The sequence below is a fragment of the Lactuca serriola genome, chromosome 1, assembly GCF_051521515.1.
Source record: "Lactuca serriola cultivar US96UC23 chromosome 1, Lser_US96UC23_V15, whole genome shotgun sequence".
Taxonomy (NCBI): Eukaryota; Viridiplantae; Streptophyta; class Magnoliopsida; order Asterales; family Asteraceae; genus Lactuca; species Lactuca serriola.
In genome coordinates, this window is record NC_136408.1 from 187,551,069 (window position 1) to 187,567,073 (window position 16,005).

The 16,005-nt window shown below is 32.9% G+C and overlaps 1 protein-coding gene across 1 annotated transcript; it reads right to left on the bottom strand.

Moving 5' to 3' along the window:
* Positions 1-5,178: 5,178 nt before the first annotated feature.
* Positions 5,179-13,833, bottom strand: LOC145101891 (putative choline kinase 2). Its single transcript, XM_079039198.1, has 8 exons — positions 13,682-13,833; positions 11,910-12,350; positions 10,623-10,744; positions 10,018-10,210; positions 8,460-8,577; positions 8,323-8,376; positions 6,259-6,359; positions 5,179-5,428 (listed from the first exon to the last, which is right to left on the bottom strand). The coding sequence occupies exons 2-8, from the start codon at positions 12,261-12,263 to the stop codon at positions 5,327-5,329; spliced, it is 1,044 nt and encodes a 347-aa protein (XP_078895324.1). The 5' UTR covers positions 12,264-12,350; positions 13,682-13,833; the 3' UTR covers positions 5,179-5,326.
* Positions 13,834-16,005: the final 2,172 nt, after the last annotated feature.

Consider the following 16,005-nt stretch of genomic DNA (forward strand, 5'->3'; position numbering starts at 1 on the left):
CCCTAGAAACCCCTATGATTCCTACTTTTATATAAAGGCGTCTCCTACCAAGAATTAACTATTCTCAATGTAGTCTTCTACCAAGACTTAATTGTTATAAATGTTCGTTTCTTGTAAAAGTGTGTAATTTTCCCAAGTGTAACTATCATTATCAAAATATAGTTTTTACATTAAATGTTTAAGTGAAATGATCACTAGATATATGATAAGGGGAAATTAATGTAGTACTGTAGTGTTGTATTATAGGAACTACTAATGTACTAACTACCTTAAACCGGATTTATATTAAGGTATCATGTGATAAATTGCACCATACTATTGACTGGTAACAACGACATACGAATGGTCGTAAAAACGGAATGACGTTTGGCACCCGCAGACCTGCAGGTCCCGCTGTAGCTAGCAGCAAGGTGTAGGATAGTCAATCCAGTATAGATCTATACGCAAACTCACGCTCTCCCTCCAAGAGACTCTAGCTACAACTCGGGCCATGACATTTAAGGCATGCTCCGATATAGTGGATCACAATTTTGTTAATGTATTCATGTATATGTTCTTATGTAAGTGTAATCATGTAAAAGTATATGAGCGTATGCCTTTGCTACCCAAAGGCACTGAACTGACTCAAAGGAACTATTATGTCCATATATGTATACATGATATATAACTAATGTTTAAACGACCTTCAGACGGTACCCGATATCCCACAGACCACATCTCAAGCGCGAAAAGGAAATAGGGTGGATAGCCTTCCTAAGTCTTTTAAACGTTACTTATATAACTATACAAATATAGGCATGCTTATAACAAAATCTCTATGTAAACGTAATTATGTAATTGTATAGTAATGTACTGTAATGTTCTAGCTGTAATGTATGTTCTCTCTATCTAGCAAGTATTGACTCATGAATGAACTGACTCATTGTGTGGTATCGCATTCTAGTAATAGTTCTAGTAATAGTTCTAATATCTTCCTAAACTACCCATATGGTAGCTTACTAGTAATATAACTGGTACGTATGAACATGGATGTATACCCTTGCTATCCAAGGGCATTGGATGAACTGGAAAGACCTTTTATGACTATATATGTACACATGATATATAACTAATATTTAAACGACCTTCGGACGGTACCCGATATCCCACCAGACCACATCTCAAGCGCGAAAAGGAAATAGGGTGGATAGCCTTCCTAAGTCTTTTAAACATTTCTTATATAACCATACATATAGAGGCATGCAATTTATAATAAAGCATAAAATAATTTTTATAAAAACCTTTGAACATAAATATTTTCTAAGAAAAGATCAACTTGATGTCGATCTATAAAAAGGTTTTGAAGGCATGGGTTTGATAAAACGGTTTAGTATAAAGAAACATTTGTTTGAAACACAATTGTAAATAAGTTTGAAATGTAATATACAGAGTAAAATGTATAGTGTAATAAGGAGTTTTAAACATATAAAGTGTTTATGAAAATCATTTGAAGGAAACTGTTTGGTAAAACGGCTAATGAGTAGTAAATCATTCGAATGCTGCTTATTAATCACATGTGATTGATATAATAAGTAGCATGATTCTACTTGTATCCCCCCCCCCAATAAAACATTTAAAAATAGTTAAAACATTGATTAAGGGGTATGAACTCACCTGTTGTGGGTGATACGGATGAACTGAAGAGGTAGGACCGCTAGGTGTTAAGTGAAGTCTTGAACACACTTATGATCCTAGTTAACATATAGTTTCACATATATGTAACAAATTAGTCTATAAACAACTAATAAACAAGTCAAGACACCCTAGGACATGCTAAACACCTTTATCAAGTGTTATTAGCCTCTAGGATTGCATTTAAGTGTTTGTAGGGGAAGCTATTGTGTGTAGGGCTCAAGGAAAACTCCACCATGAAGTTCACGGCCCTAATAACACTACCAAATGAGTTTATGGTCGTAAACTTATGAGTTTACGGCCGTGAACTCATACCTATGTGTCCATTTGATGTTTGATGCTCTATAAGGCCCTAATAAACATTTCTACTTAATGGCTTGGTCTATGGAAGAGTTTAGGGCATAATATAACTCCTTTTAGGAGTTTACGGCCCTGGGACCATATTCCCTTGGAGTTTACGGCCGTAAACTCCTTTGGGAGGATGTTTAAGGTGTTTTCAAGTCCCTAAATTAACTAGGAACTAAACTAGGCTATTGTACAAGGCTTTGGAAGAGTTTATGGCACCTTTTGGCACCATTTTATGGAGTTCACGGCCCTAGAACCTTTTGGGCCATGAACTCTCTTTCTCTCTTGAATTTTAATTGTTTTGGTGGTCTAAACATGTAATGTAGGCTTCTAGTTTGAGATCCGAGGCTTTGAGGAGCATTGGGACACTTTTGGCCCTTAAAATGGAGTTTACTCCCCAAGTGTTCTTGGGCGGTAAACTCCCAAATCTTGGGGTTTTGGATTGTTTTCTAGTCCTAACTACATTTATAAATAAGCCTAAGTTCGTTACTTATCATGGGGAAAAGACTAGGTAGCATTTAAGCCTTATTTTGGAGTTTACTCTCCAAGAACGTTCTTGGGCGGTAAACTCCCGAATCTCACAGATTTGATAGGTAATCTAAGTTATTAAGCACATAATAAGCATTATAAGACAACTAGAGAAGTGTACTCACGATTTGGGATAAAAACCCGAAGATTCGTGAGAGAGAAAATGGCTTTTCTCTAGTTGGAAATGCGAATAATGAATGAATTTGGTTCAGAATTTTATTTATAGTCCTGAGATATTTTTGGCAGAAAATATTTTTATTCCCGGAATGAACTCTACTATCCTAGAGTATTGGAATAATAGTGTTGCACGAAACCCTAGGGCATCCACTCTCCTGATATCTCCTTAAGTGTAAATCCTAAAAAAACTGCCAAACTTATACTCGAAGTCTGAATTTTCACTGTAACTATTCTACTTCTATTGGCTTCTAATGGTTTGTACAGAATGGAAATTTCGGGTTGTCACAGAATACCTAAGCCCAATATCAAATTGATCCTTGATTAGAGCATAATTAACCTGATTCTAGACAATGTGAGATGAATTCCAGAGTTTTATTATAAACCTGAATGTGATATTTAATTTCCCTCGGAATCCTGAATTGAGATGATCAAGTTGTCGCACAGATTCGTCAATGGACTGTGCTGAAATCAATATGTCGAATCAGTGTTCATAAAGAAGAAGAAAAATTAAGTTTAGAGTTCGGAATCATACAAAGAGAAAGTCTCTTTCTCCCCAGCTTCATGATCGACTTTCCCCGATGCAAAAATTAGATCAATAACTACATGCTATAGACTGAGATTTTTTGAATTGAAATCAAAGCAAAATAGACAAATCATTCGCGTTAAACATATAGACAGATGATGATTTGAGTTACATTAACTAAACTAAATCAAAAGAAAATGCTACTGCTAGATCCAAAGAATATTGAGGGATTCCGGAGTACGTACCCTTTGAAAATCACGAGGCGTGGTATCGGGGAGATAGAATGATTCAGAAGATGAGATGAAGAAGCTGATTCAGGATCCACCGGAGCTCCATTCCATTTTCGAGATCTCGATCGAGTGAGGTGGTAAGAGGGTAGAACGAATCCATGTTTCGAGATCTTCGAAAATATTTACACTAATATGTTTTTGAGGGGCATCTCGGGATACCCCGGTATCTAATGTGCCTCCACCTATGCCACTGCATGGTGTGATGTTTATAGTTAGTTTGTTTTGTTAGGTTTTATAAATTCAAAACTAGATTTGTATTTTTAATGAATTTATTTTATAGATTATCTTTTACACATCACGACTCGTAAGTTATGACTGCCAAATATGTGTTAACAGTTTTGAGTGCAGACTTCCCTCAATCCCTCAATCCAATCAACTTCCACTATTCCAAAAGAATCTACTTCCACGGTTCCACTTCCACTCCCCTTTCATGCCTTGGATGATGTTGACTCAGGATCAAAACCCATGCAATTCGATTAAACTATATTTGACGTTTTGACACTTTCTAATTTACATATTACGAAATTATAATATTAAATCTGCTTTATGTTATGTATAACAAATGAATGATATGATTCAAATATATGATGATCCAAAACTTTGTTATAATCCAAAACTCTATAATGCTCCAATTCCAATAATTTTAATATTTAAACATGTGATAAACCATAAAATATGTAAAAGTATGGAATTGATACCAACAATTTGTTATTAAAAAATGTGATAAACTGTAAAATGCTCCGATTTATAAAACCAAGAAGACGAGCCTCAAGGGAGAAAATATACCTTCAATCATAATCTATGCCATGCAGTTTCAATATAACCAACGAGTCCATTTGAAGGAGGCCACTACAAACAAACATACGCACAAACACAACTTCTTGAACACAGGAACATAAACTTTTAAACAAGTTGAAACCATCAAGACATTCATAAGATCACAAACAACACTATAAAGCTTGTAAATGCACACCATTGAAATAAAACACCCCGAAGACACCCACTAAAAACAAAATTGAACTGAAAAAATATGAACACAACTAGAAAAATTATGAACTCTCTTAGGCATTACGTCAAGCACCTATAATGTATCATTAAGCATAAGTTGATAATCTTTTTATCATTTAATTTAGAGAGACATGAATTGAAAAAATCAAAACTTTAACGTAAGCATAAACATAGTACATATAGATTTCCTTTTCTAAATCAAAATTTCAATTACAAATTGCATTAACGTATATCTATTTTACTTTGTTAATAAACACGATTTCAGGATTTATTTATTTATTTATTCACTCTTATGGTTCCTCCTGTTTATTGGGTTCCTACCACATCTCCGCATACATACATACATACATTGCCGTTCATCCACGCATACATATACATACATACATAGCCGTTCGTTAGAGTGATGGGTTTGATAAAACATTGTACTACTTGTCCGACCTAAAATGTGAAACACAGACTCACTCTCAACTTGTTATATGTGGAAAAGGTTGAATTTGCTGGCTCATCTTCATCATCACAAAAACCCTAAAAAAGTTGTATACCCCCTCCCCTCCCTCTTCCAGTGTAACAAAATGTTTCTCTCTTTTCACAATTAGCCTATTCTGTTAACATGCTTAAATCTTTTGATTCTTGGGATTCAAAAAAATAATAACAAATAAATAAATAAAAAGAGTAACAATTCATGGAAAAAGAAACAAGTGTCCAACATATACACCAGTAGGTAAGGGCAATAGTTTGGTCGCCAAAGTAAGATTACTAAAAGAGAATTAAAGTTTGAATATAATCAACCTAAGGAACCCAATATTTTAGGTTTCTGTAACCAGTACTCTTGAAACCTTTGTTTTGCATATTCCATGTAGTCGAAATCGATTTCATTAACATGTTCCTGAAATTTAAAAAAAATAAATAAATTTATGTGGAATGAAAGGGAAAACCTTTATGAATAAATAAACAAAATGACCATTACCAAATAAACCCTCGCACATGAGAAGGCATAAATTGCTATCACTTTCTTGGATGGGAAAAAAAATTAGAATATTTATCCCTTTGACAACAATACAAATCACAATACAATGATTGCCAAACACACTAAAATCTATTATGTTTTGTCATGTTATGAGATTCTTGGTTAATCTTAATGCGGTTTTTTTTTTCTATCTAAGCGTATTTGCAAAAGACAATTCTAAAAAAAAAAGGAAAATATAAGTTGAAACGTGAAGATGCATGATAAATAGTACAATTTCACTTGTTTGGTATCATGGAATGATATCACCAAGGAAAAAATGGAATGAGCAACACTCTCCAGAATGGGTCATATCGAATTCCATTATAATGTTTGGTTGGCTTGAAGAAATGGAACGAGTCAATCAAGCTTCTTGTTTGTCATGCATAACTAGACATCCAAGCAAAATTAAATTGATAAATACAGACAAAAATGTTGTTTTATAAAAAAGTAAGCTTTGATAAAAAGTGAGAGATACAAAAATAAACTTATATAAGCATAGTGTTGTAGAAATGAAAGTAGGATGCTATAAGAAACAATCAATGGAATACGTTGCATTTTACTTTTTTCGTTCTATTCTGCTTGTAATTACTGCATACAATTAGTGTTGGGCAGTGAAAACATGCTTAGAAAGAAACAAAGTAAAAAAAAGCAGGTGTATTGACTATTGACTGACTAACGTATGTTGTATATAGATAAGGTAGAAAAAGTACCGATATGACTCCCCATAAGCCCCAAAGTAGATGACTTGCAAGAGTATACTTTTCAACTTCTTCAAGCAACTTGTCAACTTCTAAGTTGCTGGGTTGATTTCCTGGACCACAAAATGAAAAGTTGTATTCAATAAAATTATGTCTATACAGCTTAAAAAGATAATGTAATGCATATTGTATTGTTATACATGCATGCATGTTCCCCTCTTTTTGAATTAAGAAGCCTGGGCTAGTTACTACAATTTGTACTGTGTTTCACTTTCGTGCATACTAAACTGCGATTGGAGCTGATGTCAATCGGGCCACAGTTTACTCCCACCCAAAAAAGGATAGGAACTCACTATCCATCTCTTGTATGTGAAAAGACATCTCATTAAACCTAGAAAGAAGTATTGATGATTTAAGGGAGGGGACGTTTGGTTCACCAGATGTTTTGGAAAGAATTGGCAATGAAGATTTGAATTTTGTCACATGTTTGGTTGGCAGGAAATGAAATGGAATTGATAGAAATTAAAAAAGCTGGAGGTGTTTAAAGATATTTGAGTATTTTTAGCAAGGAGGAAATAGCGGATGGAAATTGAACTCCATAAATTTTGATTGAAATCCATCTGTCTGTCAAAAGGATTTTGTGCATGACCACCAAACACTTTTGGTGATAGAATTAGAAACGGAATTGACTTCAGCAAGACAAACCTTACCTACTCCCTGCGCAAGAATCTTATGTTTATATCAATCAATCATGTAGAGAGAGAGAGAGAGAGGCAGGGCAGGGGTTCAGGGAACCTGGTTGCACAAGTACACACTTACACCTTGTTTCTTTTTTGAGAAAATGATGGCATACTGAAAAGAAAGATTAAATGAGAATTTTTTTGTAAAAGGTTGAAACCTTTCTTTTCCATAACTTTCTCTATTCTATGCCCCCATTAAAACCACTAAGTCAAAAACAAACAACAGCTTGTAGCCTTAATCTTCTTTCTCCTTAATCCCATAAAAAAATGGCCACACAACATGACATAACAGGTTTGTGAATGAGAAACCTGTTTGCTTTGCCCGATGGAATGAACTGGACCACTCCAAAAGGAGTGTGATTCCTTCGATTTTGTTAAACTCCATTCCTTAGTCTGAGGAGGGATGTTTTTTCATTACATCATGGAGCGGGATGAGAAATTGCAATATAATCCGATTTTAATATGACAGTTTTTGAAAATATATATATATATATATATATATATATATATATATATATATATATATATATATATACAATTAATTAAAATTATGATTTCATTTTCTTATATAACGAAAAAAAATATTATTATTATTATTATAAGTTATTTGGGATTTAAAAGGCTTTTATTATGTTTAATTTTATTTATGTAAATAAAAGTTATTTAATCATAACTAAAATAATGTACGTAATGGAGTTGAGAAAGCCAAATGTTGTCATATAATATAAAAAATTCAGATGAAAAGTCATTTCATTTGTATACACCAACAAAACATGGAATGTGATGACTCATTCCATTGCAATGTCAATTCAATTCCTGTTCCATCCAACCAAACAAACCCTACAACCCCATTCCTTTTATTCAATGAAGACTTTTTACTTGCCAATTAGAAGCTCTAAGCAATATATATATATATATCAATGGAAATAAAAACTCTCTGCAGAAACATTTTGTGCCTATAATATCGTAATCCAAATATTCAAATCTGGAAGATGGGGGTTCCCTCACCGGATAGTATAATCAAAGAATTCAAGAATAAAGAGACTAATGACAAAGTGAATGAAGGGATATGTGTGGAGGTGAGGTGTGTGGGTAGCATCGTCCTTTTTGTTTTTTCTTATTAGGACATCGTACTTTGAAAATCTACCTGACCTGATTATAGCAATGAAAATTTCTTTCACTGCTATAACTGGATAGATTTTCTGCAAAGCAATGTCGTAATAGGATGCTATAATAAAGAAAAATATTGCTATTTGTAGGCTTATTTTTAAAAAGAATATCTATCTTTGATAGATAAAGTATCTATCTGTTAATGCTCAATGATGTTGCTTGATACCTGAAGAAGAAGAAGTGAGATATACATGAAGAAATCTCCTACGCTCGTCAAGCCCTGTTTCATATGCAAGAATTGATAAGGAGGTGAATTCAGCATTTGAAAAGCAAGTAATGATGTTGAGGTTGAGGTTAAGGTACCAGGGTATTTAGTATATTCCAAAACATGGGGTGTTTCTGTATGATAATCAGCAGCCATCTCGCAAAAATGATTTGCAATATCAAACATGAAAGGGTTGTAACAAGCATACTCGTAGTCCTGTAAAAAACTTAACTAATATTAGGGACAGGCACTGAAACCTGAATGCTCATGAGATAAACATGTGCTTAATTAACTTAACGCAGGATTAGGAAGAATAATTATTTTGCACATGTATAACCATATTTTAGTAGAAAATAATATCATGGACAACACTTAAAATACATAATCTGAAAATAGACAACTCTACTCACATATCTAGTGTATAGGTCTGTTTCAAAGGTCGGATGGAATGACCAAGGCATGATCATGTTTAGTTAAAGGAATGAATTTTTAATATTATACATAAATACAAGAGCAGATTACAAGATTGGTCCCTGTTGTATACCAAAAATAATTAACTTTTCATTATACATAAGTATAATAAGACTATAGACCGGTGAGATATGCGGATAATTTAAGAATGAAGTTTATTATTTGAACTTATTTTCATTTTGTGATATTTTCTTAGGTTAATGTTATTGAATTATATTGCTAATTGAATATTTTATATTTTACATTGTCCAAACTTAAGGGAAAGAATGCAAAAAAATCAAAACATTGACTGAACTGCAATTTTTGGAATACCACAGAGACCACTCTTGTAATTTATTCTAAATAGAATGTATAGTTTGGACTCTACTCTATTCATTATATAATTATAACTTATGGATTATTATTTAAAATTAAACATAATAAAAGCGCATTAAAACCCAGATAAGTTCATAATAAAATATCTTTTTTCTATTGATTTTTTTTAGAAAAGAAAATTGATATTTAACTGAATCGTATTTCATTAGAAATATTATAAACAAAAATTGGGTAGTATTGTAATTTTTCATTCTATTTATTGATGGAATAAAAACACTTCTGGCTAAGGAATGAAAATCAGCAAATTTATTATATTAATAATTAACAAATTTTTATTTAACACAAACAGAAACTAAACATAATTAAAGCTCATTAAAACCCAAAAGGTTATATGATAAATATAATATCATTTTAGCTACTTTAAAGCATAAATCATAATTTTAATTAGATTAACGAAAATTTTAAAACAAACTAACTGTTTTATTAAAAAAAGTTGCATAAATATAAATGAATCGACACTTTTCATTCCGTTCCAAAATTAAATGAAATAAAAAAAATGACTAAGGAATGAAAATTAACAAAACAGAAGGAATCACAATCCTTCATGAATGGTCAATCCTCATTCTTCCATTTCAGTGGAATGAACCATTCTATTCCTTCCGTGATTCCATCAAACCAAACACTACCACAGAGTTTTTTTGTTTCAATGGAATGAACAATTCCATTCCCTTTCCCAATCCCATCATACCAAACAAGTAGCTCCACTTCATGCATGGCTTATGATTGAAGAGATATTAGAAGAGAAAACTAAAATAGAGTTTGCTTATTAAGATAATAGAAGGTAATGAAAATTGTTGATGAAGTTCTTACGATAATGGTTATGGATCTGGTATCTTCATCGATCATTATGTTCCCATATTGTAAATCATTGTGGCAAAATGCTACATGTTGATCTGCTGCCAGACATTTGTGTAAAGTTTCTATCTCTTTTCCCATGGCATCCAAACGGAGGGCCTGTGCTTCCTCTACAGTGCACATACTTTTGGCTGCACTAAGCCAATTACTGAGAGAAACAAAAAAGAACTATTAATTTACAAATTACACCACAAGCTTAATCCGATGAAAAATAAATTAACTAGCCATGCAACCTCAACCTATCACAGACCAAGGCCTCAATTTGTAGGCCCCAACTTGTTAGGCAGGACAGGACAGGACAAGACAAGAAAGAACAAATAAGATTGTAGACAAGGCAGGACAGGACAAGACAAGACAAGACAGAACAAATAAGGTTGTATTGTGTTTTGTGTGTCCCGTGCCAATGGACAAAATTTGCAACTTTTTGTCCCACCCAAAAAAGTGGAACAATCTCTTAGCTACGCAAAAGACGTGAATGCCCTCATCATCTGATCATTGAAATAGCCCTACAAATCTTGTAGGGAAGAAATGTACTGGTGTAAGGTTTAAAAGAGGCATACTGCAATCTATCCCAGACCATGGGCGTTTTTGGACCAGGCATATCCAGATCATGGAACTCCTTTAGCTTAGATGCTATAAGTGTAGATATATCAGGATCCCGCAAATCACAGGCCGAGAGTGTCTGATTTCAAAAAATAAATAAATAAATAAACAAATAATAATCAGCATTGAAAGTTATAAGGACTACCAATCTAAGTTCCTGTTTCTTTTTTTTTCCATTACTGTGTAGATCAAATGCTGCCGGGATAAATATTGTTTAATTTTCTTTTAAAAAAATTACTGCACTTTGGGGAAATGAAATGAAAAAAGATAAATGGGGGGAAATTTGTGTAAAAAAGGTAGGACTTTAGTGGGGAAAGCCTCCTTTCTCTGATTGTCACTGTAACTATGAGGTCGTTCATTCTGCATTGATTAAAAAAAAAAAAAAAAACTCATATATGTACTAGAAAAAAATATACCATCAAGACTATACACACCTGACCTGAAGGATCTGTGATCCGTGGTGTACAACCTAAAGAAGATTAGGTGTTAGGTGTTAGGTGTTAGTGGCAATGATGGAACCAAACCTGTTGCCCATGTCTGTTAATTAGAGTTAGGTTAATCACTTGTCGACAGAAAGGTAAAGTGGTGATTTACTCTCAGTGAGACAGTTCATTCTGTCCAAAAAGTAAGACTTTGTTCATAGAGCACTTCGTCAAGTATAAATCATTTATCCATACAGCATCATTTAGCTATTATATATATATATATATATATATATATATATATATATATATATATATATATATATATATATATATATATATATATATATATATATATATATATATATATAGATTAGATAGATAGAAATGGGTCATGCGCCAAGAGTAGGAAATACAAAGTTAATACGATTGATAGTTGTACTACCTACTAACACACACCAAGATACAAAACAAAGTCTGTCAAATTATGCAGTTGAAAACATTTTCTAAATGAAAGCTTCGATCATACTCAAGAAAAATATTATTCCAGATTTAAGAACCAAGAGAGAAACATGAAGGATGCATTTGTTACACAGAAACGGACTGGACAAGATTTGGAGAGGTATTTTCGATGATGAAGATGAGGACGTCTTTTTCAAAGATTAGAAATCAAGAGCGAGTCCATGTCGTACCTTGAGACAAAAAAAATTGCAATTATTGTCCCATTGACATCAGTCTCGGTCCAATCCACACCATCTGTTCTGTTCTGTTTTGTCCTATCCTACATACCAAATGTGGCCTAAAGACAAGAGAAGAGAGTACCCGTGCACGAATGAATTCTTCAATTCGGCCATTAGAGAATCTCCCAAGGAGACGAGGTCCTTGGCCTTGCTTGGACATGAACTCAAATGTTCGGATCTCCATTTCACGATCAAAAAACACATCCACACCCTCACCATATATCCTAACTAAAACCTTTCGAGAGCCTTCTTTGTTGCTGTTGGTTGGCCATTTGATTTGGTAGACTTCATTGGTCATAGCACCCTTGAGTCTTATTACCTGTAAGGCATCTACATCAACTATATCATCCCAACAGGAAGCCAATGACTGTAGTATCTTCATGGCCTCTCCTGGTAGACAACTTTTTATACCATCTATTTTTTCACAAGATTCCATAACTAAGGATCTACCTGATCCCTCGTTACAAATACTGGCTCTTTTACGATAACCAACACCTCGACAACTTAACCTGTCGAATGAAATCTGAAAAAAAAAAGTGATTTACTTTAGCTTAACAATGATTTAAATGTGATCCAGATCAACAACAAGAAAAATATTAAGGTTCCATCTCCATAATCTCAAATCACTAAATCAAAACTAGAAATCACATAAACTAAATCAATGGACCCTAACGTTCTACTATTTTTGTAAGAAAAGAACTTCCATTCATGCACTTCTTCTATTGATATATGAGCCCAATTCACATCGTGTCTACTATAATCAATGATCCAAACACACAGATTCTTGGGTTTTAGCTAATGTGTAGCCTACATCTCATGCCTTAACCCATTTTGTCCATTGCTACTATGCCTAAATGGACATACATGCTCTAGGTGTCTTTTTCTAAACTACAAGCAGATAATTTGAACTTGTTTTCCAATTTTGCTATTCATGCCTGAAATTAACTATCAGTATAATCTATAAATTACTCTTGACATATGTTATAGTCCATTCTCAATTTCAAAATTTAAAAAAAAAAAAAAAAAAAAAAAAAAAAAAATGGCAAGTGTTCCGGTACAATTCTATAATTCTTATAGTTAATTTTTGCTTTGTATTTTCTCAGCTACTTGCAATCAACTAGTGGCATAAGCATACATAATGTCCAAATGTATGTTGTGGATATGGGCATGAAAGTTAAAGGTGGATGGGAAAATTTCTTCATCATCAATTTCGACAAAACTAACCCCATTACCCTCCCAACACATATTCCCCCTTCGGTATCATTTTACATATTTGTGGCATTGCTTGAAGAGTCTATCTTCCAACACAATTTATCCGGCCAATCACCTTCTACTATCCATCCATTATCATCAATAGGATAATATAGCCTCTTAGAAAATTCAGATGCATGGCATCTCTTATCCTGATTCTTTTCCTATAAGATACTATTTTACCTTGTAGTCGCATATAATATAAACAAGCAGACATGACAACCTCAAAAAAAATTAGACGAAATAATTACTTCTTTCTATATCGTCTATCTATGCAAATAGTTTCAGTTGATGCCTACAAAGGATAACAAAATAGGGGTTTATGGATAAACTTCAGAAACATCAAGCGACAATCTGTAATGATCGAACCAGCAATAGTAAATTTAACATGAATATTTTGAATTAAAACCATAAAACGCATTAAAAGTTGTAAATAGTTGCAATCTTATGGTATGAACAGAGGACTGATCAAGCGAATTCATCAGCAAATTATCCAACGCGATCATCAGAGTTTCCTCAAAATCACCATTGGACAGCACGATATAAGTACTCAGTAGCATAATCAAAATGCAATTTATAAAAAAGAAAAATGGCTGTTATTACCTCAGCAAGAAATCGATGAAACAGAGTAGAATTGGGTTTTAGGGCACACCAGCAAAACCGAGGGAGAGATAACGGTTAGAACATGTTTATCGAAGTAGAACGCAATTTTTCATTAAAATATTACTTCCCACTCCCATATCTATCCCACCGATATGGGAATTTTTAAGGGAAATTAAATAATCCATGTTTATCAAAATGATTGACTAAGACAAAAAAATATATATATATTAAAAAATTAAAGAATAAAAAAATACAATGTAAGAAAAACATTAATTTAGTGATGACTTTATTACATTTTTACCTTTTTTATAAATCATATTTATTTTTCTTTAGAATTCATGGAATTTAATTACTCCACCTAAAAACCCACGAAAACTTTTTACCGCAAAAAGTTTACTGCCATTTAAAAAAAAATAAATAAATAAATAAAAATCATTTTGCTTTTGAAATAGAGCCAAGCCGCCATAATTTTATTGAAAACATCACTTAATTAGATTTAATTTTTTTAGCAGACTATTCTGCCAATTTTGTCCGTTAATTTCTAAGATTTTTTATATTCTTTGTTCCACCAAATTAACCTTAAAATATTCCCTATTTTATCAACCTCAAAAAAATATTCTCTACAGTTTCAGTTTTTTATATGGAGCATTCCACAAATCCATTCACTAAAAAAAACCCTACCCTAACACAATGTCAAACTATATAATATATCAGTACTTACTACAAGAAATCCTCGATGGAGAATTAAAAAAAAGGTTATGTAGGTGAAGTAGCTTCACTATTCTCAGTTTCTAAATGGATTGTTAGTGGCATTTGGCGTTAATGTAAAATCAAGTTCACTACGGATTGTCGGTTGGTTTATCTTCAAATATGTCAATGGTTGTTGGAAGGAAAAGGGTACAAATAAATTTGGATCAAGTTTCAAAAATTTCATTAAATCGTCGATCCAATATATGATCTCTTGCAAAATCTTTAAATGTTTCAAAATCATCTATGCATAGACGAATTACGGAAGGTGTGTTTCGACCACATACAAATACTATCAAGACGACTCTAACTCAAGATAACAAAAGAGCAAGGTTAGAATTTTGTTTATCAAATGTTACTCTATTATCATTATTTAGTCCAAATCCTACATTTTATGATATGTTTAATGTTGTCCATATTTATGAAAATTGGTTTTACATGTCAAAACCATCAAAATATCAGTACTTACTACAAGAAAGCCTCGATGGAGAATTAAAAAAAGGTTATGTAGGTGAAGTAGCTTCACTATTCTCAGTTTCTATATAGACTGTTAGTTGCATTTGGCGCCAATGTAAAATCAAGTTCACTACGGATTGTCGGTTGGTTTATCTTCAAATATGTCAATGGTTGTTGGAAGGAAAATGGTACAAATAAATTTGGATCAAGTTTCAAAATTTTCATTACATCGTCGATCCAATATATGATCTCTTGCAAAATCTTTAAATGTTTCAAAATCAACTATGCATAGACGAATTACGGAAGGTGTGTTTCGACCACATACAAATACCATCAAGACGACTCTAACTCAAGATAATGAAAGAGCAAGGTTAGAACTTTGTTTATCAAATGTTACTCTATCATCATTATTTAGTCCAAATCCTACATTTTATGATATGTTTAATGTTGTCCATATTTATGAAAATTGGTTTTACATGTCAAAACCATCAAAACGCTACTATCTAGTCCCCGGTGAGAATGTACCACTAAGAACATGTAAAAGCAAAAAGTTGATCACAAATGTTATGTTTCTAGAGGTGGTAGCAAGACCAATATTTGATTCACCAGTGATGAAATTTTTTCAGGAAAAATTGGTATCCACCTATTTACAACATTATAACCCACTAAGCATTCTAGCAAAAATCGTGTTGCCATAACATTAGGTACGAAGCCTATTTTATCGGTGAATAAAGAGATAACACGATCATGGTTGGTAGAAAAAGTTCTATCGGATATTAGAGCTAAATGGTCGCGTGGTTACCAGTCCCATATTTATTCAATAAGACAACGCAAAGCCTCATATTGATGTTGATGATAGTGATTTCTTGAAGCAGCATCTCATGATGGATTTGATATTCGACTTTGTTTTTAGCCCCCCAATAGCCTAAATTTGAAAGTGTTAGACCTTGGATTTTTTCGAGGAATACAATCAGTTCAAGAACAAAAGTCTTTGCATAGAATTGATGAATTGGTTGATGCGGTTCAAACATCTTTTGAAAGAATGCAATTGCAACAACTTAACAATGTTTTTTTTTAACTCTACAAAACATGCATGAAAGAAATCATAAAGGCTTAAGGTG